At 45.2% G+C, this 26,815-nt stretch overlaps 2 protein-coding genes across 3 annotated transcripts in view; one reads left to right on the forward strand and one right to left on the reverse strand.

The window, feature by feature from the left end:
• Positions 1 to 5,037, reverse strand: part of pisd (phosphatidylserine decarboxylase) — a 98,805-nt gene extending 93,768 nt beyond the window's left edge. The window contains exon 1 of the mRNA XM_068005506.1: positions 4,968 to 5,037. Within this exon, the coding sequence (XP_067861607.1) occupies positions 4,968 to 5,023 (56 nt within the window). The 5' untranslated portion in view covers positions 5,024 to 5,037. The remainder of the gene's footprint in view (positions 1 to 4,967) is intronic.
• A 99-nt stretch (positions 5,038 to 5,136) lies between these two features.
• sxph (saxiphilin) overlaps positions 5,137 to 26,815 on the forward strand; it is a 103,174-nt gene continuing 81,495 nt past the window's right edge. The window contains exon 1 of one of the 2 annotated variants that reach the window (XM_068006273.1): positions 5,137 to 5,204. Coding sequence is in view for 1 of the 2 variants with exons in the window: in XM_068006272.1 (XP_067862373.1) it covers positions 5,703 to 5,736 (34 nt within the window). In the remaining variant the exon portion in view is untranslated. Of the gene's footprint in view, positions 5,205 to 5,629; positions 5,737 to 26,815 lie in introns of those variants that run through there. The other variant, XM_068006272.1, reaches the window with a different exon arrangement.

Below are 26,815 nucleotides of genomic sequence, written 5' to 3' on the forward strand. Positions count from 1 at the left end.
TTAGGGAAGCTTTTTTTTCCAGGACATAGAAGGAAGTTGTCACAAGATAAAATATCATGTGTTGGGAACTATACACCTCACTCAATTGAACAGTTACCTCTACAATCATAGCAGTTTGCAAAATACATAGTTTTCGTTTTTTCTTCTCCAGTTTTCTCCCCTGTAGTGACACTTGCTGGGATACAATTCAAATAGGCACCAGCCATCCTCCAAAGTAGCATTATTTGTGTGATCCTAGACAGTGAGCATTAACTATCTATTCAACTGTGACAAGCTTCACAACAAAGCCAAATACGGTCCACACTCTATACCCACAAACATGCACCTTTGGGTGAGGCTAAGCAGAGGAAAAACAATGTATTTCTCTCAATGGCTTGGAGTAGGAAGGTCTCAGGTGCATTCCTCATTCTGTGCTGAGTTAATCAATCCCCATCATGGCAGTCGAGGCATTACAATTGAGTTCCACATCTCTGGGTTAGGGAAAAAATAATCAGACAGGGTTCCCATTCCTGATTGCTATCCAGTGACCCTTATTGCAAAGCTTAAGGTTATGAACATGTTCATCTGTGATGTTGCCACCGTCAAATAGCCTGCTAACACACTGTGTAGACTGAGATCCATGTATGAACAATGGGCATGTGAGGGAGAAATTATATCCCTTGATACCCTGACATGACAAATTATATCCCTTGGTACCCTGACATGACAAATTATATCCCTTGATACCCTGACATGACAAAAATCTATCAATTTCAGTCTTGAAAAATTCAATTGACCCAGCACCCACAGTCTTTTGGGGAATAGAATTCCAGATTTCCACTACCCTTGTGTGAAAAATTGCTTCCCGATTTCACTCCTAAATGGCCTAGCTCTAATTTTAAGATTGTGCCCCCTTGTTCTGGTTCCCCCACCAGAGGAAATAGTTTTTCTGTGTCCACCCTATCAAATCCCTTTATAATTTTAAACACCTCAATTAGATCACCCCTCAGACTTCTAAACTCAAAGGAGTTCAAGCCAAGATCAAACCTGCCCTCAAAAGGAGGCGGGGGGGGGGGGGGGGCAGCCCTGATAATGAAGGATGACATAAGGACGGTGGTGAGAAAGGGCCTTGGCTTGGAGGATAAGGAAGTATAATCATTATGGGTAGAAATAAGAAATAACAAGGGGCAGAAAATGCTGGTGGGAGTAGTTTATAGGCCCCCTAACAGTAGCTATATCGTTGAACATAGTATTAATCAAGAAATAATAGGAGCTTGTAACAAAGGTAATGCAATAATCGTGGGGGACTTTAATCTTCATATAGACTGGACAAATCAAATTGGCAAAGGCAGACTGGAGGACGAGTTCATGGAATGTATGCAAGACAGTTTCCTAGAGCAATACATCACGGAACCAACCAGGGAACAGCTATTTTAGATCTTGTATTGTGTAATGAGACAGGGTTAATTAGCAATCTCTCAGTAAAGGATTCTCTGGGAAAGAGTGATCATAATATGATAGAATTTCACATTGAGTTTGAGAGTGACGTACTTCAAATCGAAACTAGAGTCTTGCACTTAAATAAAGTCAATTACATAGGTATGAGGGGCGAGTTGGCTAGGGTAGATTGGGAAATTAGATTAAAAAGGTATGACAGTAGATAAGCAATGGTGAATATTTAAAGAAATATTTTAATATTCTCAACGAACATACATTCCATTGAGAAATAAAAACTCCACGGGAAAAGTGATTCATCCATGGCTAACTAAACAAGTTAAGGATAGTATTAGATTAAAAGAAGAGGCCTATATTGTTGCCAAGAATAGTAAGCCTGATGATTGGGAGAGTTTTAGAAACCAAAGGACGAACAAAAAATTGATTTAAAAAAGTGAAAATAGAATGAAAGTTAACTAGCAAGAAATACAAAAACAGATTGTAAGAGCTTCTTCAAGAATGCAGAAAGGGAGTAGCAAAACAGGCCCCTTAGAGACTGAGACAAGAAAAATTATAAATGAGGAATAAGGAAATAGCAGGGACCTTTAACAAATATTTTGTATCTGTCTTTACAGTAGAGAGCTCAAAAAGCATACCAAAAATAGTGGGGAACCAAGGGGCTAACGAGAGTGAGGAAGTTAAAGTAATTAGTATCAGTAGAGAAAAAGTACTGGAGAAACTAATGGGACTAAAAGCCGATAAATCCCATGGACCTGATGGCCTACATCCTTGGGTTCTAAAAGAGGTGGCTGCAGAGATAGTGGATGCAATGGTTATAATCTTCCAAAATTCCTTAGATTCTAGAATGGTCCCAGCGGATTGGAGGGTAGCAAATGTAACCCCGCTATTCAAGAAAGGAGGGAGAGAGAAAACAGGGAACTACAGGCCAGTTAGCCTGACATCAGCCATTGGGAAAATGCTGGAATCCAATATTAAGGAAGTAGTAACAGGGCACTTAGAAAATCATAATATGATGAGAGTCAACAGAGTTTTATGAAAGCGAAATAATGTTTGACAAATTTATTAGAGTTTTTTGAGGATGTAATTAGCAGGAACCAGTGGACGTAGTATATTTGGATTTTCAAAAGGCATTCGATAAGGTGCCACATAAAGATAAGGGCTCATGAGGTTGGAGGTAATATATTAGCATGGATAGAGGATTGGTTAACGGACAGAAAACAGAGAGTAGGGATAAACAGGTCATTTTCAGGTTGACAGGCTGTAACTAGTGGGGTGCGGCAAGGATCAGTGCATGGGCCTCAGCTATTTACAATCTATATTAATGACTTAGATGAAGGGACCGAGTGTAATGTATCCAAGTTTGCTGACGATACAAAGTTAGGTGGGAAATTAAGCTGTGAGGAGGGCACAAAGAATATGCAAAGGGATATAAGCAGGTTGTGAGAGGGCAAGAAGGTGGCAGATGGAGTATAATGTGGGGAAATGTGAGGTTATTCACTTTGGTAGGAAGAATGGAAAAACAGAATACTTTTTACATGGTGAGAAACTATTAAATGTTAGCGTTCGGGGAGATTTGGGAGTCCTCGTACAAGAAACACAAAAAAGTAGCATGCAGGTGCAGCAAGCAATAAGGAAGGCAAATGGCATGTTGGCCTTTATTGCAAGGGGGTTATAGTTCAAGAGTAAGGACTTGTCTTACTACAATTGTACAGAGATTTGGTGAGACCTCGCCTGGAGTACTGAGAGTTTTCGTTTCCTCATCTAAGGAAGGATATATTTGCTTTAGAGATGGTGCAACGAAGGTTCACTAGATTGATTCCTGGGATGAGAGGGTTGTCCTATGAGGAGACATTGAGTAGAATGGGCCTATCCTCTCTGGAGTTTAGAAGAATGAGAGGTGATCTCATTGAAACATAAGATTCTAAGAGGGCTTGACAGGGTAGATGTTGAGCGGTTGTTTCCCATGGCTGGAGAGTCTAGAATTAGGGGGCATAGTCTCAGGATAATAGAGTCATAGAAGTTTACAACATGGAAACAGGCCCTTCGGCCCAACATGTCCATGTCGCCCAGTTTATACCACTAAGCTAGTCCCAGTTGCCTGCATTTGGCCCATATCCCTCTAAACCCATCTTACCCATGTAACTGTCCAAATGCTTTTTAAAAGACAAAATTGTACCCGCCTCTACTACTGCCTCTGGCAGCTCGTTCCAGACACTCACCAGACAGTGAAAAAATTGCCCCTCTGGACCCTTTTGTATCTCTCCCCTCTCACCTTAAATCTATGCCCCCTCATTATAGACTCCCTTACCTTTGGGAAAAGATTTTGACTATCTACCTTATCTATGCCCCTCATTATTTTATAGACTTCTATAAGATCACCCCTTAACCTCCTACTCTCCAGGGAAAAAAGTCTCAGTCTATCCAACCTCTCCCTTGTGGTCAGCCATTTATGACTGAGGAGGAATTTCTTCACGCAGAGGATTGTGAATCTTTGGAATTCTCTGCCTCAGAGGGCTGTGGATACTGAGTCATTGAATATGTTCAAGGCTGAGATAGATAGATTTTTGGACTCTAGGGGAAATCGGGCAGGAAAGTGGAGTTGAGGTCGAAGATCAGCCATGATCTTACTGAATGGTGGAGCAGGCTTGAGGGGCCTTATGGCTTACTCCTGCTCCTATTTCTTATGTTCTCATGATCTAATTGAATGCAGAACAGGCTTGAGGGTCTGATTGGCCTACTCCTGTTCCTATGCAAGATTGCTGATGCTCACCATACCCTGCCTGAGAATGTCCCCATTTTCATGACAAGAGTGAGAAGATTTGCAATTCTTTTGAAACAAATGCAATTTTAGCACACCCTCTTCCCTTGAATGCATTTGAAAAAAACATTTCAAGCTATTTGCTACCACCTCCCTTGGGGTCTCTCAGATGGACGTAAAAATCCCATGGCACTATTCCAAGAGCAGAGAAGTTCTCCCTGAGCCAGTGTCCTGGCCAATATTTATCCCTCAACCAATATCACTAAAACAAATTATCTGGTCATTATCACATTGCTGTTTGTGGGACCTTGCTGAGCACAATTTGGCTGCAGAGTTTTCTACATTACAATACTGAGTACACTTCAAAAAGTACTTCATTGGCTGTAAAGCTCTTTGGGACGTCCTGGGGTCGTGAAAATGGAAGCAATTGATGTCGTGGTACCTGCTGACCAGTCTAATGTCGCACCTGACGAGTGACAGTCACTCAGTTTGGTTTAATGTTTATTAATATTCCAGAACACTAACCCATCAATAAACCCGTGCGGTTCGAGCCCACGAACGGCTCCTTAATAGTGACAGGACAGGGCACATCTTACTGCTGCCGCTCTCCATCACTGGGACCCGACCCACTCCCGGAGGCGGCCTAGCACCAGCCCGCTAGCAGACCTTTCACCGGGTGACAGCGGCCTGTCGCTTAAGTTAACGCCGTCTCCCGCCCCGGCTCCGTTCTACCCGGATTTCACCGAGCCGCCCACCAACTAAAGCCGGGTTTTACCTGAGTCTCGCCGCCCGGAGCCGCACCGACAACAGCAGCACTCTGGAGGCCGCCATGGCGTACGCGGGGGCGTCGGAAACTGCAGCCAATCAGCTTCCTGTCTGAAACGTTCCCAGAAAGCGCTGGGCGCTAGAGGGCGGTTGGCATGGCAACGCCAGGAGCTCCAAGGCCAGAGTGTGAGAAGCAGCATGGTACCCATGGTGAAAGAGTATTGGGAAGGAGGAGAGGAAAGGCCTGGTAAGGGCCATCTTTATCCATGGAAGGACAGGCTGGATGTTTTTGGAATACAGAAAAAAAAAAGACCCCGCAAATCTAGGCTGATGCTTCAGTGCAGTATTGAGGGAGTGCGCCATTGTTATTTGGATAAGACGATAAACTGAGGCCTCATCAGCCCTCTCAGATGGAAGTAGAAAACACAGGTGGATATAAAAGAAGGAGAGCAAGGGAGTTCTCCCAGTGCCCTGACCAACGCACTTATCCTTCAGCCAATGTCACTAAAACAAATCATTTATCTCATTGCTGTGAAAGGCGCTATATAAATGCTCGTTCTTTCATTAGGCTACCATGTTGATGTTTCTGATCTCTTGAATTTGAGCAGAGCCTCTATGTGCTGTTCTTGTGTCTTCTGATCCACAGCCTTGAAACTGCGTTGGCGTTCCTTCTCATCCACCTCACATTTGCAGCTGTCCTTCTCAAGTATCCCCGTGTTTGCAGCCTCCAGTTTCACTGGTACGCATGCTTCTGGTCTTTTTCCTATGCAGCCAAACAGGTAATTCTTGTTCTCTGTCCAGCTCTTGCAGTCAATTTAAAAGTAGTGCTGTTTGTTACTGTTTAGTTTCCTGAACTTCCTGTAACTTTTTTTTCTTGAAACACTTCTAGATGACCTGAGAATGTGTTTTTTAAAAAGTTCATTCTTGGGATGTGGACTTTGCTGGCATTTATTTGCCAATCCCTCATTACAACTGACTGGCTTGCTGGACCACTTCAGAGGGCAGTTAAGAGTCAACCATGTTGATGTGGGACTGGAGTCACATATAGGGCATACCGGAAAAGGACGGCAGGTTTCCATCCCTGAAGGACGTTAGTGAACCAGTTGGGTTTTTACACCAATCCGACAGCTTCATGGTCACTTTACTGATACCAGATTTTACTTGAGCCAGAGTGCAAGACACTCAAGCCTGAATAGCCTTTGGGTCTGAGTGATATTCAATCGCACCAAGCTGCTACGACTTACATTTTTCGCTCATTACTCGATTCTCCTGGTAAGTTGGACAGACAAATTTAAACTGCCCACCTGAGAGGCTTGCATGATGGACCACCAGTTCTGCTCTCAGGACTTGGTTGTCACCTCGTCACTGCGGTTCAGTAGAGGTTTTATTTATTTATTTTTTTATTCGTTCACGGGATGTGGGCGTCGCTGGCGAGGCCAGCATTTATTGCCCATCCCTAATTGCCCTCGAGAAGGTGGTGGTGAGCCGCCTTCTTGAACCGCTGCAGTCCGTGTGGTGACAGTTCTCCCACAGTGCTGTTAGGAAGGGAGTTCCAGGATTTTGACCCAGCGACAATGAAGGAACGGCGATATATTTCCAAGTCGGGATGGTGTGTGACTTGGAGGGGAACGTGCAGGTGGTGTTGTTCCCATGCGCCTACTGCTCTTGTCCTTCTAGGTGGTAGAGGTCGCGGGTTTGGGAGGTGCTGTCGAAGAAGCCTTGGCGAGTTGCTGCAGTGCATCCTGTGGATGGTGCACACTGCAGCCACAGTGCGCCGGTGGTGAAGGGAGTGAATGTTTAGGGTGGTGGATGGGGTGCCAATCAAGCGGGCTGCTTTATCTTGGATGGTGTCGAGCTTCTTGAGTGTTGTTGGAGCTGCACTCATCCAGGCAAGTGGAGAGTATTCCATCACACTCCTGACTTGTGCCTTGTAGATGGTGGAAAGGCTTTGGGGAGTCAGGAGGTGAGTCACTTGCCGCAGAATACCCAGCCTCTGACCTGCTCTCGTAGCCACAGTATTTATATGGCTGGTCCAGTTAAGTTTCTGGTTAAATTTTACCTGAAAATGAGTGGAATTGAAGAGCTAATTTTTCTTCCCTCTGCCCACACAAAGTACGTTCCACCTGAATGGACCTGAACCCACCTGTATTTCTGGGTTCAGCGCATGCCCCTGTTGCAGGATCACCTCCTGGAATGATGGGGCACTCAAAAGCAGAGTTGCAGAGTGCAGTGCCATCTAGGCCAAGAAAGGCCTGCAGCACCGGTAACTGCCACAGGCTTTGGGGGTCTTCTAGCTTCTGTCCAAATATAGCAGTCAGAAGATCTCCTGCCCTGACGATCCTCCTTGGTGATCCTGAAGGGCAGAGCTCTTCCCTGTTGGGAGGTGCGAGGAGATTGCTGGCAGCCCCTTCTGAGATCCTCCAATCTGAGGGGGCTCCCAGCAACCTCTGAGTCTCACTTTCAGTGGGTGCTGACGCATTTGAGCCTCTGCCAGGCGGACACCCAGGAAAATGACGCAGGAGGCATTCTGATGTCACTCCAGCATCATTTACATTTACTTTGCTGTCTGTTTCAGGCACCGTAGGGGTAATTTTAGCCCCCAAGAATGGGTGGGATGGGGATGGATGGGCAGTAAAAATAGTTTGTTTTTGGACCGCATTCCAGCTCCAATGCACCCACTTCCGGGCTTAACCCAGGTGTGTTTGGTTGTGCGTGCACAACAGGAACCGGAAGTCCTGTCCCCACTTAAAGCCGGCAGGCCGATATTTAAGGTGGCATTGTACCTCATTGCAATAGTTGAGGCACTTAATTTTTTGTATATTAGAAATGTCAAACAAATTTAACCTTCAGGTTTCCCATCACTTCTAATTCACATCAGGTGAAAGCAGGCGAGGTGGGACGGATCCATGAAGTGAATGCCTTTATTGCACTGCTTGTGGGCCAGGAGGAGCAGCAGTGTTTCATCCAGGACCAACAAGCTCACCCAGCTTGATCGGATCCCCGCGATTAGCCGACCCCCCACCTCCTATGGTGGACAACCCCCTCCCCCCACCCCACCCCCTGACCTTCTCCAAGGCCCATCCAATGTCGACCATGTCCCCCACACCCTCCACCCCTCTGATTTCTTCCATGGCACATGATCTCTCTCTTCCGCCCTCCCCCCTCTTCGATTCGAGGCTCCTTTCCCTTCCGACAGGCAGCCAGCCTGTCTATCTGGCTACCTGGTGCAAGAGAAACCCAGAGGCTTACTTAAATACTTACCTTCAATTGAGTTGCGATCGCAGATTGCGATGCACTTCTTTGACTTCCGGATATCTACACATGCGCTGGGTTCCTGGCTCCGAGCTATAATCATGTCCCAGGTCTCTGCCCACGCTCTGGGATATGCTGAAAGTACACATGAAGTGTGAAGAGACCGGAGATCTGGGATAACAGGTCTCCATCCCCTTATTGGTGTGCTTTGCATTCGGAAAATAGGCAAATCCTGGGCACAAAGCGGAGGAAAATCTAGATGGAATAGGGAGTGACCGAGAAACACAGGCGGAGCAAATAACACAGGCACCGCAGATAGCACAGGCGGAGCAGATAGCACAGGCGGAGCAGATAGCACAGGCAGCGCAGATAGCACAGGCAGCGCAGATAGCATGGGCAGAGGAGATAACACAAGCACTGCAGATAGCACAAGCAGTGCACAAACATTGAAATGTTAGCAAAAAGGATGATGGACATCTAGATAGGGTGTACATGGACACCCAGGTCCCTTTGAACATCAACATTTCCCAATCTCTCACCATTTAAAAAATACTCTGCATTTCTGTTTTTCCTACCAAAGTAGATATCTTCACATTTTTCCACATTATACTCCATCTGCCATGTTCTTGCCCACTCACTTAGCCTGTCTATATCCCCTTGAAGCCTCTTTGCATCCTCCTCACAACTCACATTCCCACCTAGTTTTGTGTCATCAGAAAACTTGGAAATATTACATTTGGTCCCCTCGTCCAAATCATTGATACAGTTAACAAGCACCGCAGATAGCACAGGCGACCCAGGTAACACAGGCACCACAGATAATACAGGCGGAGCAGAGAGCACAGATTGTTAGCATGTTATTTAATCACACAGGCACAAGAGACAACTGGCCGAGAGAGAGATCGTCTGTGCCCATGCAGTTTCTTGCATGCACTGCTAAAGTTAGGGCTCAACTGGTCAAGCTGTGAAAGGAAGACTTCCATTTATATAGCACCTTATCACATCTCTCAAAAATGTCCCAAAACACTTCATGTACAATTAATTACTTTGAAGTAAAGCCACCATAGGCAATCATGATAACCATTTTTGCACTGTAAGTATTTCCACTAAAAGCAATGAGATAGATAGCGAGTTAATTTTTTTTTGGTGATGTTCATTGAGGGAGGAATGTTGGCCATGACCTGGGAGGAGTCCCTGCTCTCCTTCAAGTAGTGCCATGGGATCTTTAACATTCTTCTGAACCAACAGAACGAGCAGACAGAGACAGCCTTGGCTTAACGGGAGTGATTCCCCAATCGAGCCCTCCCGGGGGAGCAATGGTAAAGAAACCGCACGCCCACGGACCTTGCTTTTCCATCTGTTTAAATGGATCAGAGTTCCCTGCAAGAGAAACTCCTTGCTGGGAGTGCCTGACTGGGGAATCAACCTTCATGTCCCATCCTCAGAATTGCACTGAAGGAGGAGGAAAAGTTTCAGGATAGGGCAACAAAGATGATTCCACGCTTTAGATCATTGACTTGGACAGAGGCTAAGGGTACCGAGATTGGAGGTGCTTTTGAGGTTCATGGAATGCATCAGGCCATGTGGGACAATTGGAAAAAAAGGGTAAGTTTGATTATTTTTGTAAGTGCTGAACATTTTATGTATAATATGCTATAAATTTTATTTTTAAGAGACTATAGTTGGCTGCATGAAGAACTCTCATTCTGGCTGTCTTTCAGAGAATTTCTTTTTGCTGTAAATGGAGAGAAACTTTTTGGGGGGATTTGAGAAAGTGAAAAGGCTTGGGGAAAAAAGAAGAATACTGATAGATGTTGAGTACAAAATAACATTCATTACAGTCACAAAACATTTTATTCTATATAGATAGATTTCTCTAGCTAGATGATCTTACGTGGCAATGTTCACAGAAAAAAAGTGCCTTCCACTCGCTGTAACCATTTCAGCTTGTCTCCTAGTCCAACCTTTTTCAATCTTGTCTCTCTCTCTTTTTCTGTTTGTCTCTCTCTGTATGGCTCGCAAACACTTTCCATCATTATTTGTCTCTGTGCCTGTTTCTCCATCCCCTTTTCTCACTTTCTGTAAGTCTTTCCATTCTTCTGGCTCCTCTCCCTTCTGCATGTCTCTCTGAATGCCTCTGATACAAGTCAACAACAACAACAACTTGCCTTTATGTAGCGCCTTTAACGTAGTAAAACGTCCCAAGGCACTTCACAGGAGCGTTATCAAACAAAATTTAACATCAAGCCATATAAGGAGATATTGGGACAGGTGACCAAAAGCTTGGTCAAAGAGGTGACTTTAAAGGAGGAGAGAGAGGCGGAGAGGTTTAGAGAGGGAATTCCAGAGCTTAGGGACTAGGCGGCTGAAGACACAGCCGCGACTGGTGGAGCGATTAAAATCGGGGATGCACAAGAGGCCAGAGTTGGAGGAGCGCAGAGATCTCGGAGGGTGATAGTGCTGGAGGAGGTTCCAGAGATCAGGAGGGGTGAGGCCATGGAGCGATTTAAAAGCAAGGATGAGAATTTTAAAATCGAGGCGTTGCCGGAACAGAAGCCAATGTAGGTCAGCGAGCACAGGGGTGATGGGTGAACAGGTCTCGGTGCAGCAGAGTTTTGGATGAGATCAAGTTTATGGAGGGTGGAAAATGGGAGGCTGGCTACGAGAGCATTGGAATAGTCAAGTTAAGAGTTAACAAAGACATGGATGAGGGTTTCAGAAGCAGATGAACTGAGACTGGGCGGAGACAGACGATGTTACGGAGGTGGAAGTAGGCAGTCTCATTGTCTAGTTATCTCTCTCTCTCTCTCTCTCTATCTCTCACTATCTTTCTTCTCAGCACCGTTGATTCCTGGAGCCAGACGTGGGGTTCTGATAGCAACAAAAATGATTTCATCACTCCCTGTGTATGAATGAAGAAGTATAGGGGCATGGGTGTGGGTGCAGTAGTTGAAGCATTGATGGAACTGGGGGGCGGGGGTGGGGTGGTGCTTGGGACTGAGCGGGGACCATGTCTGGGAGGGAGCAGGCGATGGGACCTCTGCCCCCGATTGAATTGACCCTCTGTCACACTGTTGTGCTGGATTTAGAACCACAGCCCTAACTGGTACTGGCATGTCCCAAGCTGTTGCCATACATGCAGATGAGAGAGAAATCCGGACCCGTGGATGGCAGGGACTTGGGTAGGGGAGTGCTGAGAAGCCGGTATCTGCGGCCAGGACACAGTAAGGAGGCCAGAGCACGGCACAGGATCCAAGGGGCAGAGCCCAGGTGCCAGGAGTGGATTGGAGCAGAAGCTTGAGAACAGAGCACACGTGGGCTGCAGAACAGACTATAAGTGCAGTCAGGGACTGGAGAACAGGTGAGCTGAGAATATAGCTCAGGCGACCTGGGAGAAAACAGCAGAAGGCAGAGAGTCCAGCACTCGCATCTAACTGGTCGCTGCTAACCAGTCATGTGGTTCTCACAAACCAATGAAATAATTCAAAAGGGATGGACACTGGAAGGACACAATCTTTTTTTATACTTTAGATGGATGATTTTATTTTATTTTCTTCTCACTATCTTTCAGCCTATATTTGGGGGCAAAGAAAACTAAACTCTTTTGCTTCAAGTAACGGTGGTCTCTGGAGTAGCAATTTCTTCCCACTCTGTACATTCCTAAGTTGAAGGGGATGTTGAATGTCCAACTTCATTGCAATCAAGGTGGGTATGTGCTCAAACATCATATACATCATCATAAATTGCTGGAAACATACAGCAGGTCAGTCAGCATCTAATGTCTAGTGTCTAATGAAGGATACATAACTAAAAAGTCAAAATCTGTCTTTTCTCTTTACAGATGCTGATTGGCATATATTCAGTAATGACACCCAATTGGGGGTTGTGAAGGATTGTGAAAGACTGCAGGAGGGCATAGATTTGCTAGAAAGTGATACAGAATGCTCATATGATTATTGTCAACTAATAAGATGGCTCAAAAGGCACAGTCACAATCCTTTTAATTAATATATAGATAGATTAGTTTTGGGGCACCACTTAAATCTTAATTTTTCATGCCCAATCACAGTGAAAACTTGTATTACAAATGATTTACTGCAAATACCTAACCCTACCTAACATTGCGGGAGCACCATCACTACAAGGACTGCAGTGGTTCAAGAAGAAGGCCCACCACCACCTTCTCAGGGCAACCAGGGATGGGCAGTAAATACCGGCCTTGCCAGCGTCACCCTAATCCCGAGAACAAATTAAAAAAATATATTTCCCCCAAGCCATAATTTTTGCATCAATTTAAGCAGTCTGCTTGTTACCGTATGTAATTAAAGTCACACTTGAATTTCACAGGAATCCCTGCCCTTTTTAAAAAAAAAAGTCAGAGTTTTGTTTTTGATGCTCATTTTTAAATTTTAACCCCTGGAGGAAATAGCTGTGGAACCTATCCAGTTCTTGATGCTCCTCTAACATTTTGAAAGCAACAGAAGTTCAGACGTAGTCCATTAGAATTAAAAGGATAAATATTTGTTAGGCAGTGCAAAGCAGCTGGTGAATAAGCGAAACAGTGCCCTGATGCGGAAGTGCTGGCCCCTTCCTTATATTGTCACACACTGTAATGGCCCTTTAACATTTCTACAGCACCACCAATGGCAGCTCCAACTTCATTTGTATATGTATACGTCCTAACACCACCTTTCCCACAACTCAATGTTTGAGCCTTTCCAATCAGGTTTCCGTCCCTGCCACAGCACTGAAATGGCCTTTATCAAAGTCACAAATGGCATCCTATGTGACTCTAACCATGGTAAACTATCCCTCCTCCATCTTCTCGACCTGTCTGCAGCCTTTGGTACACGGTTGACCATATCATCATCCTCTAACACCTCTCCTCCGTTGTCCAGCTGGGTGGGACGGCCCTCGGCTAGTTACATTCCTTTCTATCCAGTCGTAATCAGAGAATTACTTGGAATGGCTTCTCTTCCCACTCCCTCACCATTACCTCTGGAGACCCCAAGGATCTATCCTTGGCTCCCTTCTATTTCTCATCTACATGCTGCCCCTCTGCGATATCATCCGAAAACGCGTCAGGTTCCACATGTACGCTGACGACACCCAACTCTACCTTACCACCACTTCTCTTGACCCCTCCACTGCCTCTGATTTGTCACGCTGTTTGTTCGACAGAAAATTCTTCCAATTAAATATTGGGTAGACCGAAGCCACTCTGTTCCTTAGCCACCGACAAAATCCCTCTCCCTGGCCACTGTTCGCAACCTTGGCGTCCTATTTGATCCTGAGCTGAGCTTCCGACCCCACATCCTCCCCATCACCAAGGCCGCCTACTTCCACCTCCGTAATATTGCCTGTTTCCGCCCCTGCCTCAGCTCATCTGCTGCTGAAACCCTCATCCATGCCTTTGTTACCTCGAGACTCAACCATTCCAATGTTCTCCAGGCTGGCAATCCATCTTGCACTCTCCGTAAACTTGAGCTCATCCAAAACTCTGCCTGTATCCTAACTCACAACAAACCCCATTCACCCATCACCCCTGTGCTCACTGACCTATTATGGCTCCCAGTCCAGCAACGCCTCAATTTTAAAATTCTCATCCTTGTTTTCAAATCCCTCCATGGCCTCACCCCTCCCTATCTCTGTAACCTCCTCCTGCCCTACAACCCTCTGAGATCTCTGCGCTCCTCCAATTCTGGCCTTTTGCGCATCCCCATTTTCCTTCGCTCCACCATTGGCAGCCGTGCCTTCAGCTGCCTAGGCCCTGAGCTCTGGAATTCCCTCCATAATCCTCTCCGCCTCTCTACCTCTCTCTCCTTTAAGATGCTCCTTAAAACCTACCTCTTTGATCAAGCTTTTGGTCACCTATCCTAATATCTCTTTATGTGGCTCGGTGCCAAATTTTGTTTGTGAAGCGCCTTGCGATGTTTTACTATGTTAAACGCACTATACAAATGCAAGTTTTTGTTGTTGTTTCAGGCCCGGGCCCTGAACACCTCTTTTGAGGCCTATACCAATATGCAATATGGCGGGCGTCACACTTCTGACTCAGAATGTGCACACACACGTCACCCGCCATATTGGATGCTTTTGTGCCCATTTTATGCTTGGAAAACGGACGCTGTGTCATTGAATTTCAGGGCCACAACTTTTTGAGGCTTTCTTAATAACTAATCCCATGGGCGAACCCTTTGCATGCACTGGGAGCGCACATCCCAAAAGTACACACTCCCAGCCTCAGTTGTAAGTCCACTTGGCCGGAAGTGCACAATTTTGCAACACGTGCTCCCGGTGCACGCCAAGGAGAGGCATGTGGGTTTTTACTCTATAACCGCTGATTCCTGGTATCATTCTAGTGAATCGTCACTGTTCCCTTTCTACAGCTGTATATCCTTCCTGTAATAGTGTGCCCAGAATGCAATACTCCAATTGTGGCCCAACCAATGTCTTGTACAAATTCAACATCAGGTCCTTACTGTTATATTCAATCACCCACTTTTGAAGTGTAGTCACTGTTGTAGGCATCACAGCAGCCAATTTGCACAGAGCAAGGTCCCACAAGCAGCAATAAAATAATGAGCACATAATCTGTCTTTAGTGATGTTGGTTGCAGGATAAATATTGGCCAGGACACTGGGGAGAATTCCTCTGCTCTTCTTCGAAATAATGCCATGGGATCTTTTACATCCACCTAAGAGGGCAGGTGGGGCCTCGGTTTAACATCTCACCCAAAATACAGTACCTCCAACAGTGCAGCACTCTCTCAGTACTGCACTGAAGTGACAGCCTGGGTTTATGTACTCAAATTTCTAGAGTGGGGCTTGAACCTACGAATGTCTGATTCAGATGTGAGAGTGCGACCACTGAGCCAAGCCTGACACTTTGATGTATCTCACTTAAGTGATCATTTCTCATGTGAGTGTCAGCAGGCTATTTGACTGTGGAGTGCATCAGAGCCAAGCCCAGTTCTATCCGTCCCCAACATTCACACGTACACATCTTCCAGCGCATATCCCTGGATAGCAGTAAGGAATGGGAATAGTTGATTTTCCCTTCCTGGCTCTTAGGCCAGTCGTAGCACCCCAACCACAGTCTTGGCTGAGATCAGGTAATTCATCAGAGACCAGGGATCAAACCTGGCATTTTATTCTTTGTTTGGCTCAATCCCACTCAATGCAGCACACTTACCTATTGAGCAACGAAGGGAACTCATAAGATGTCATTTTAACTAAGATACTGGTCCCCCTTCATGCCGAAAGGCATTGCTGACACCCTGATCATCCTCACGTTCACATGCACAATCTGGTGTCTGGCACATGGACACAATAATTAGGATAAATATTATTCCTGGATGAGCATTAAACATTTCTTAGCTCAACAATTCTCTTAAATGGGAAGTGATCTGGTACATTGGAATCCCCTGTTTGGAATAGGAACTTGTAGATCTGGGTCAACTGAATTGCAACATCTGCGACCAGATGTTCTATCCCTATTAGTTTGAATAACAACAAGAACCTTGACAAAACTAAATGTGTCCATTTTCAAGTAGGGTTGCAAACTCTGGTTAGTTGTCCTCTTGTTGGAGGTTGCATCATGTGACTTCCTGCAGCCAGTGATCAGTCACTTCCAGGTACTTGTCAGTTCAGGTCTAGTTATGAAGATGTCAGCTCTGGCTCAGTGGTGGCACTCTTGTCTCTAAGGCAGAAGGTTGTGGGTTCAGGTCTCATTCCAGAGACTTGAGCACAAAATCTAGCCTGACGCTTCAGTGCAATACGGAGGTGCCATCTTTTGGATGAGAATGTTAAACCGAGGCCCCATCTGCCCTCTCAGGTGGATGTAAAAGATCCCGTGGCACTATTTCAAAGAAGAGTAGAGGAATTTTCCCGGTGTCCTGGCGAATATTTATCCCTCAATGAACATCACTAAAACAGATTATCTGGTCATTATCTCATTGCTGTTTGTGGGATCTTGCTGTGCGCAAATTGGCTGCTGCATTTCCTACATTACAACAGTGATTACACTTCTAAAGTACTTCTTTGTAAAATCTGTAAAGTGCCGTGGGATGTCCTGAGGTCGTGAAAGGCGCTTTATGAACGCAAGTCTTTCTTCTATTATAAAAAGGAGTAATCTGATTATTCTGTTTTTTTACTCCTTCCTCATTGATAATTACCAATCCAGGGGATAAGTAATAATCCGGTGGGACGGGAAAAATGATCTCCACGCCCTGCTCTGACCAGCTGCTGCCACGGACATTTGGTGACATCCAACGAGAATCTGATCCCCCCCCAACGCTCACGATCTCATGTCAATGGAGAGGGCAGGGTCCGATGGTGCAGAGTAGCAAAGTAAAGTCCATACCCGTAAAATAGCTCCACGTAGTGACTAAACTTTGTGACTGGCATACATGCGGAATCCTGCCTGTCAGGGGGTGGTGCAAGCGCAAAAAGAGCTATTGGGCATGGAGGTGGCCAATGATTGGTGTGAAAGTTCAGTTTTAATTTTCGATAAACCCTTGATTGGCTGAACCAACAAATCCAACCAATTTGCAGAGTGGAGAGGAAGGAAAACAAAACAAAAAAATCACCAGTCCTGTGGCAACAGAGTCTGAGTATGGCTGACTCCAACCTCCCTTTCCTCTCCAAAATCCTTGAATGTGTTATTGCCTCCTAAATTCTTGCCCATCTTTCCTGCAACTCCATGTTTGAACCTCTCCAATCAGGTTTCCAACGCTGCCACAGCACTAAAACGGCCCTAATCAAAGTCATAAATGACATCTTATGCGACCATGACCATGCATTCTTCCATTCCTGGCCTCTTGTGCATCCTCAATTACCTTCGCCCCACCATTGGCGGCCATGTCTTCAGCTGCCTAGGCCCTCCCTAAACCTCTCCACCTCTCTACCTCTCTCTCGTCCTTTAAGACACTCCTTAAAACCTATCTCTTTGACCAAGCTTTTGGTCACCTGATCTAATTTCTCCTTTTTTGGCTCGGTGTCAAATTTTGTCTGATTAAGTTCCTGTGAAGTGCCTTGAGATGTTTTACTACGTTAAAGGCGCTATATAAATGCAAATTGTTGTAATCTTCAATTTCAATATAGTCTGCACACTCATTTACCAAACACCTCCTGGACCTCAGCAGGGGGGGGGGGCGGGGGGGGCAGTTAATCGGAAAATCTCCCAGTTTGACTAACCTGGAAGGTTGGTAACCTTAGTTTCAAGTTATAAGAATCTCTATAATTTATATTTTTATGCAAAATTTTAGCTAGTCCATGTAGTGTAACAAATTTAAAACCGGGAGCTCCCTGAAGAGAATTTTTTCTTTCTGTGTTGGTGGAGGTGAGGAATACACAAACCCTGTATTGAAGAATAAGGAGACTTGCATTTATGTAGTGCCTTTCATGACCTCAGGACTTCTCAAAGTGCTTTACCGCCAATGAAGTACTTTTGAAGTGTAGTCACTGTTTTAATGAGGAGACGCAGCAGCCAATTTGCGCACAGCAAGATCCCACAAACAGCAATGTGATAATGACCAGATAATCTGTTTTAGTGATGTTGATTGAGGGATAAATATTGGCTAGGACACCAGGGAGAACTCCCCTGCTCTTCTTCGAAATAGTGCCATGGGATCTTTCACGTCCACCTTAATCCAAAAGACAGCACAGCATTCTGTCAGTAGTGCATAGGAAGTGCTAGCCTAAATTATGTGCTCAAGTCTCTGGAGTGGGGCTTGAACCATCTAACCCGAGAGGTAAGAGTGCTACCTCTGAGCCACAGCTGCCACCTAGCTTTAAACAAAGACCTAACCATACAGACAGAGGAAGAGTAGGAAGGCAGTGCAGGGGTCCCCTGCGCTCATCTCCCTCCAAAACAGGTATACCGTTTTGGATACTGTTGGGGGAGATGGCTCACCAGGGGAAGGTGGCAGTGGCCAGGTTCATGGCACCGTGGCTGGCTCTGCTGCACAGGAGGGCAGGAAAAAGAGTGGCAGAGCTATAGTGATAGGGGACTCGATTGTAAGGGGAATAGACAGGCGTTACTGCGGACGCAACCCAGACTCCAGGATGGTATGTTGCCTCCCTGGTGCAAGGGTCAAGGATGTCTCGGAGCGGCTGCAGGACATTCTGGAGGGGGAGGGTGAACAGCCAGTTGTCGTGGTGCATATCGGCACCAACGATATAGGTAAAAAACAGGATGAGGTCCTACAAGCTGAATTTAGGGAGTTAGGAGTTAAACTAAAGAGTAGGACCTCAAAGGTAGTAATCTCAGGATTGCTACCAGTGCCACGGGTTAGTCAGAGTAGGAATGACAGGATAGCTAAGATGAATACGTGGCTTGAGAGATGGTGCAAGAGGGAGGGATTCAAATTCCTGGGCCATTGGAACCGGTTCTGGGGGAGGTGGGACCAGTACAAATTGGACGGTCTGCATCTGGGCAGGACTGGAACCAATGTCCTAGGGGGAGTGTTTGCCAGTGCTGTTGGGGAGGGTTTAAACTAATGTGGCAGGGGGATGGGAACCGATGCAGGAAGTCAGTGGGAAATAAAGTGGTGACAGAAACAAAAGGCAGTAAGGGAGAGTGTACAGAACATAACCGGACAGATGGTCTGAGAAAGCAGGGCAAAGACCAAGGGAAGTCTAGATTAAACTGCATTTATTTCAATGCAAGAAGTCTGATGGGCAAGGCAGATGAACTCAGGGCATGGATGGGTACATGGGACTGGGATGTTATAGCTATTACTGAAACATGGCTAAGGGAGGGGCAGGACTGGCAGCTCAATGTTCCAGGGTACAGATGCTATAGGAAAGATAGAGCAGGAGGTAAGAGAGGAGGGGGAGTTGCGTTCTTGATTAGGGAGAACATCACGGCAGTAGTGAGAGGGGATATATCCGAGGGTTCGCCCACTGAGTCTATATGGGTAGAACTGAAAAATAAGAATGATGTGCCTCAACCGGGATCTTGGGTTCATGTCACGCTACACGTTACCCCACCAGCGAACAAATGTTATCTGTTTTTAATATAATGGGTCATTTGCTGGCTCTCTCTGCCTTCCGGATGTTTCTGCCTCTCTCTGTGTTTTTTTTTCTCTGTTTTTTTTCCCTGTTTGTTTTTTTGTTGAATGTGTATTCGGGGGTTCTGCAGGTGACACCTCTCTGTCTGAACACGGTGATTGCCTTGGCAACGGGCAGTTGCAGGGGCAGTCTGTAAACACCATGTATTGTTCTATATGTATAAATGCGTAGGCTTCAAGGAGCTCTTGAAACATTTGCCTGAGGAAGGAGAAAATCTCCGAAAGCTTGTGAATTTAAAATAAAATTGCTGGACTATAACTTGGTGTTGTAAAATTGTTTACAATTGAAAAATAAGAAGGGAGAGATCACTTTGATAGGATTGTACTACAGACCCCCAAATAGTCAACGGGAAATTGAGGAGCAAATATGTAAGGAGATTACAGACAGCTGCAAGAAAAATAGGGTGGTAATAGTAGGGGACTTTAACTTTCCCAACATTGACTGGGACAGCCATAGCATTAGGGGCTTGGATGGAGAGAAATTTGTTGAGTGTATTCAGGAGGAATTTCTCATTCAGTATGTGGATGGCCCGACTAGAGAGAGGGCAAAACTTGACCTCCTCTTGGGAAATAAGGAAGGGCAGGTGACAGAAGTGTTAGTGAGGGATCACTTTGGGACCAGTGATCATAATTCCATTAGTTTTAAGATAGCTATGGAGAAGGATAGGTCTGGCCCAAAAGTTAAAATTCTAAATTGGGGAAAGGCCAATTTTGATGGTATTAGACAGGAACTTTCAGAAGTTGATTGGGAGAGTCTGTTGGCAGGCAAAGGGACGTCTGGTAAGTGGGAGGCTTTCAAAAGTGTGTTAACCAGGGTTCAGGGTAAGCACATTCCTTATAAAGTGAAGGGCAAGGCTGGTAGAAGTAGGGAACCTTGGATGACTCGGGAGATTGAGGCACTAGTCAAAAATAAGAAGGAGGCATATGACATGCATAGGCAGCTGGGATCAAGTGGATCCCTTGAAGAGTATAGAGATTGCCGGAGTAGAGTTAAGAGAGAAATCAGGAGGGCAAAAAGGGGATATGAGATTGCTTTGGCAGATCAGGCAAAGGTGAATCCAAAGAGCTTCTACAAATACATAAAGGGCAAAAGGGTAACTAGGGAGAGAGTAGGGCCTCTGAAGGATCAACAAGGTCATCTATGTGCGGAACCACAAGAGATGGGTGAGATCCTGAATGAATATTTCACATCGGTATTTACGGTTGAGAAAGGCATGGATGTTAGGGAACTTGGGGAAATAAATAGTGATGTCTTGAGGAGTGTACATATTACAGAGAGGGATGTGCTGGAAGTCTTAACGCGCATCAAGGTAGATAAATCTCCGGGACCTGATGAAATGTATCCCAGGACGTTATGGGAGGTTAGGGAGGAAATTGCGGGTCCCCTAGCAGAGATATTTGAATCATCCACCGCTACAGGTGAGGTGCCTGAAGATTGGAGGGTAGCAAATGTTGTGCCTTTGTTTAAGAAGGGCGGCAGGGAAAAGCCTGGGAACTACAGACCAGTGAGCCTGACATCTGTAGTGGGTAAGTTGTTAGAGGGTATTCTGAGGGACAGGATCTACAGGCATTTGGAGAGGCAGGGACTAATTAGGAACAGTCAGCATGGTTTTGTGAGAGGAAAATCATGTCTCACGAATTTGATTGAGTTTTTTGAAGGGGTAACCAAGAAGATAGATGAGGGCTGTGCAGTAGACGTGGTCTACATGGACTTCAGCAAAGCATTTGACAAGGTACCGCATGGTAGGTTGTTACATAAGGTTAAATCTCATGGGATCCAAGGTGAGGTAGCCAATTGGATACAAAATTGGATTGACGGCAGAAGACAGAGGGTGGTTGTAGAGGGTTGTTTTTCAAACTGGATGCCTGTGTCCAGCGGTGTGCCTCAGGGATCGGTGCTGGGTCCGCTGTTATTTGTTATTTATATTAATGATTTGGATGAGAATTTAGGAGGCATGGTTAGTAAGTTTGCAGATGACACCAAGATTGATGGCATTGTGGACAGTGAAGAAGGTTATCTAGGATTGCAACGGGATCTTGATAAATTGGGCCAGTGGGCCGATGAATGGCAGATGGAGTTTAATTTCGATAAATGTGAGGTGATGCATTTTGGTAGATCGAATCGGGCCAGGACCTACTCCGTTAATGGTAGGGCGTTGGGGAGAGTTATAGAACAAAGAGATCTGGGAGTACAGATTCATAGCTCCTTGAAAGTGGAGTCACAGGTGGATAGGGTGGTGAAGAAGGCATTCAGCATGCTTGGTTTCATTGGTCAGAACATTGAATGCAGGAGTTGGGATGTCTTGTTGAAGTTGTACAGGGCATTGGTGAGGCCACACTTGGAGTACTGTGTACAGTTCTGGTCACCCTATTATAGAAAGGATATTATTAAACTAGAAAGAGTGCAGAAAAGATTTACTAGGATGCTACCAGGACTTGATGGTTTGACTTACAGGGAGAGGTTAGACAGACTGGGACTTTTTTCCCTGGAGAGTAGGAGGTTAAGGGGTGATCTTATGGAAGTCTATAAAATAATGAGGGGCATAGATAAGGTGGATAGTCAAAATCTTTTCCCAATGGTAGGGGAGTCTATAACGAGGGGGCACAGATTTAAGGTGAGAGGGGAGAGATACAAAAGGGTCCAGAGGGGCAATTTTTTCACTCAAAGGGTGGTGAGTGTCTGGAACGAGCTGCCAGAGGCAGTAGTAGAGGCGGGTACAATTTTGTCTTTTAAAAAGCATTTGGACAGTTACATGGGTAAGATGGGTATAGAGGGATATGGGCCAAGTGCAGGCAATTGGGACTAGCTTAGTGGTATAAACTGGGCGACATGGACATGTTGGGCCGAAGGGCCTGTTTCCATGTTGTAACTTCTATGATTCTATGATTCTATGATTCATACAGCACTGAGTGTGCTGGCTCACCCCAGCAACTCGCTCAGTCTCCTCAGTGCTGTTGTGTGGGCCTCTTCTCTCCCCTTTTAGTTATATCCTTAACTTATTTTATTAAAATTTTGATCCATGAGCAATGCTATGGGCGATCCAATAGTTATTTAAAAATAAAATATCACCACCAACAGGAAAGGGCACCTATCCAAATTGCCTTCATTCATAGAATCATAGAATCTACAGCACAGAAGGAAGCCATTCAGCCCTTTGTGCCTGTGGCGGTTCTTTGAAAGAGCTATCCAATTAGTCCCACTCCCCTGCCCTTTCCTCATAACCCTGCAAATATTTCCTTTTCAAGTAAAAATCCAATTCCCTTTTGAAAGTTACTATTGAATCAGGCAGTGCATTCCTTGCCTTCGCCTTATTTTACATTTTTGGAATTAACTTGAAATTAACCGGTGGAGAGAATCTTTGGGTGGGAGGTTAGCTTTATGCAAATTCAGTATAAGGGTTATCACAATTTTCTAATCTAAATGAGGATTATTTTCCCCGTCCTCCGTATGTCTCTTGAAGATGCTGCATGGCTCATGTTATGATAAAATTCTAAGGGTACTGGCCAATTCGGATCATTCTTAATGTATAACCGTAGACAGTGGGTCGGGAGGCTACTTGACTGTGGAGAACGTCACAGCCAAGCCTCATCCTGTCCTAAGGCAAGGTCCACACATTCATACCATAGACACAAGCCATTGGATAATGATCAGAATTAGAAGCCCTGGGCCTTTTTTACTTTCTCTCTTCCTACAAATACAAATCATTGATTTGGTCGCATTAACATTATTAGGGCCGATTCGTCAATCCTGGTGAGGAGAGGTGTTCGCAGGGAGCGCTGCTCAGGAAATCACAGGCCCACATTGCCTGATTTTCTGTTCATTTAAGTTAAAACATTGGTTGCTGTGTTCACCTACATAACAACAGTGATTACACTTCAAAAGTAATTCATTGGCTAATAGAAGTCACTGAGTTGGTGAATGTCATATGGATAGATTTTCAGAAAGCATTGGATAAGTTTATGCACAGAAGATTGCTAACTAAAATTGAAGTGTGTGCAATTGGAGGCAGCTTTATGGCTTGAGTAATTAAGGACATAAGAACTAGGAGCAGGAGTAGGCCATACAGCCCCTCGAGCCTGCTGCGCCATTCAATAAGATCATGGCTGATCTTCTACCTCTACTCCACTTTCCTGCCCTATCCCCATATCCCTTGATTCCCAAAGTGTCCAAAAATCTATCGATCTCAGTCTTGAATACACTCAACGACTCAGCATCCACAGCCATCTGGGGTAGAGAATTCCAAAGATTCACAACCCTCTGAGTGAAGAAATTTTTCCTCATCTCGGTCCTAAATGTCCGACCCATTATCTTGAGACCATGACCCCCTAGTTCTAGACTCTCCAGCCAGGGGAAACAGCCTCTCAGCATCTACCCTGTCAAGCCCTCAAGGAATTTTATATGTTTCAATTAAATCACCTCTCATTCTTCTAAACTCCAGAGAATATAGGCCTATTCTACTCAATCTCTCCTCATAGGACAACCCTCTCATCCCAGGAATCAATCTAGTGAACCTTTGTTGCACCCCCCTCTAAGGTAAGTATCTCCTTCCTTAAGTAAAGAGACCAAAACTGTTACACAGTACTTCAGGTGTGGTTTCACCAAAGCCCTATATAATTGTAGCAAGACCTCCTTACTCTTATACCACAACCCCCTTGCAATAAAGGATAACATACCATTTGCCTTCCTAATTGCTTGCTGTACCTGCATGTTAACTTCCTGTGATTCGTGTACAAGGACACTCAAATCCCTCTGACTACCAATATTTCTTAGTCGCTCATCTTTTAAAAAATATTCTGCTTTTCTATTCTTCCTAGAGAAGAATAGAAAAGTGTATAATTTCATATTTCTCCACATTATACTCCATCTGCCACCTTCTCGCCCACTCACTTAATCTGTCTATATCCCTTTGCAGACTCTTTGTGTCCTCCTCACAGATTACTTTCCCACCTAGCTTTGTATTGTCAGCAAACTTGGAGACATTACACTCAGTCCCCTCATCTAAGTCATTGATATAAATTGTAAACAGCTGAAGCCCAAGCACTGATCCTTGCGGTACCCCACTAGTTATAACCTGCCAACCCGAAAATGACCTATTTATTCCTACTCTCTGTTTTCTGTCCTTTAACCAATCCTCAATCCATGCTAATATATTATCCCCAATCCCATGACCCCTAATCTTGTGTAACAACCACTTATGAAGCACCTTATCAAAAAACTCTAATGGATTTGTCAAACACGATTTCCCTTTCATAAAACCATGTTGACTCTGCTTAATCATATTATGATTTTCTAAGTGCCCTGTTACTACATCCTTAATAATTGATTCCAGCATTTTCCCTACTGATGTTAGGATAACTGGCCTATAGTTCACTGTTTTCTCTCTCCCTCCTTTCTTGAATAGCAGGGTTACATTCGCTGTCTTCCAATCCACGAGGACCGTTCTAGAATCTAGGGAATTCTGGAAGATCAAAACCAATGCATCCACTATCTCTGCAGCCATCTCTTTTAAAACCCTAAGATGTAGGCCACCAGGTCCAGGGGATTTGTCGGCTTTTAGTCCCATTAATTTAGAATCATAGAATGGTTACAGCGCGAAAGGAGGCCATTCGGCCCATCGAGTCTGTGATGGCTCTCTGCAAGAGCAATCCAGCTAGTCCCAATCCCCCGCCCTTTTCCCGTAACCCTGAAGATTTTTTCACTTCAAGTACTTATCCAATTCCCTTTTGAAAGCCACAATTGAATCTGCCTCCACCACCCCCACAGCAGTTCCTTCCAGATCATAACCACTTACTGTGTAAAAAAGTTTTTCCTCATGTCGCCTTTGGTTCTTTTGCCAATCACCTTAAATCTATGTCCTTAGGTTCTTGACCCTTCTGCCAATGGGAAGAATTTATCTCTATCTACTCTGTCTAGACCCTTCATGATTTTGAATACCTCTATCATATCTCCTCTCAACCTTCTCTGCTCTAAGGAGAACAATCCCAGCTTCTCCAGCCTATCCACATAACTGAAGTCCTTCATCCCTGGAACCATTCTAGTAAATCTTTTCTCTAAGGCCTCTCTAAGGCCTTCACATCCTTTCTAAAATGCGGTGCCCAGAATTGGACATAATGCTCCAGTTGTGGTTGAACCAGTGTTTTATAAAAGTTCATCATAATTTCCTTGCTTTTGTACTCTATTGCCTCTGTTTATAAAGCCCAGGATCCCGTATGCTTTTTTAACCGCTTTCTCAACCTGCCCTGCCACCTTCAATGATTTGTGCAGATATACCCCAGGATCTCTCTGTTCCGGCACCCCTTTTAGAATTGTACCCTTTAGTTTATATTACCTCTCCTCATTCTTTCTAGCAAAATGTATCACTTCGCACTTTTCTGCATTAAATTTAATCTACCACGTGTCTTCCCATTCCACCAGCCTGTCTATGTCCTCTTGAAATCTATCACTGTCTTCCTCACTATTCACTACCCTTCCAAGTTTTGTGTCATCTACAAACTTTGAAATTGTGCCCTGTACATCCAAGTCCAATTCATTAATATATATCAAAAAAACAGTGATCCTAGTACCAACCCCTGGGGAACACTACTGTACACCTCCCTCCAGTCTGAAAAACATCCATTCACTTCTACCCTCTGTTTCCTGTCACTTAGCCAATTTCGTATCCATGCTGCCACTGCTCCTTTTATTAACAGTAAATGAGTAGTAAGAGGAGGGGTGGGACCGATTAGGGACCAAAAAGGAGATCTACACATGGAGGCAGAGGGCATGGCTGAGGTACTAAATGAGTACTTTGCATTTGCCCCTTTTATTCCATGGGCTTCAGCCTTGATGACAAGCCTATCAAATGCCTTTTGGAAGTCCATATACACCAAATTTTTTTTTATTTGTTCATGGGATGTGGGCGTCGCTGGCGAGGCCGGCATTTATTGCCCATCCCTAATTGCCCTTGAGAAGGCGGTGGTGAGCCGCCTTCTTGAACCGCTGCAGTCCGTGTGGTGATGGTTCTCCCACAGTGCTGTTAGGAAAGGAGTTCCAGGATTTTGACCCAGCGACGATGAAGGAACGGCGATATATTTCCAAGTCGGGATGGTGTGTGACTTGGAGGGGAACGTGCAGGTGGTGTTGTTCCCATGAGCCTGCTGCTCTTGTCCTTCTAGGTGGTAGAGGTCGCGGGTTTGGGAGGTGCTGTCGAAGAAGCCTTGGCGAGTTGCTGCAGTGCATTCTGTGGATGGTACACACTGCAGCCACTGTGCGCCGGTGGTGAAGGGAGTGAATGTTTAGGGTGGTGGATGGGGTGCTAATCAAGCGGGCTGCTTTATCTTGGATGGTGTCGAGCTTCTTGAGTGTTGTTGGAGCTGCACTCATCCAGGCAAGTGGAGAGTATTCCATCACACTCCTGACTTATGCCTTGTCGATGGTGGAAAGGCTTTGGGGAGTCAGGAGGTGAGTCACTCGCCGCAGAATACCCAGCCTCTGACATGCTCTCGTAGCCACAGTATTTATGTGGCTGGTCCAGTTAAGTTTCTGGTCAATG

This window comes from Heptranchias perlo, chromosome 25 (genome assembly GCF_035084215.1).
Source record: "Heptranchias perlo isolate sHepPer1 chromosome 25, sHepPer1.hap1, whole genome shotgun sequence".
Lineage (NCBI taxonomy): Eukaryota > Metazoa > Chordata > Chondrichthyes > Hexanchiformes > Hexanchidae > Heptranchias > Heptranchias perlo.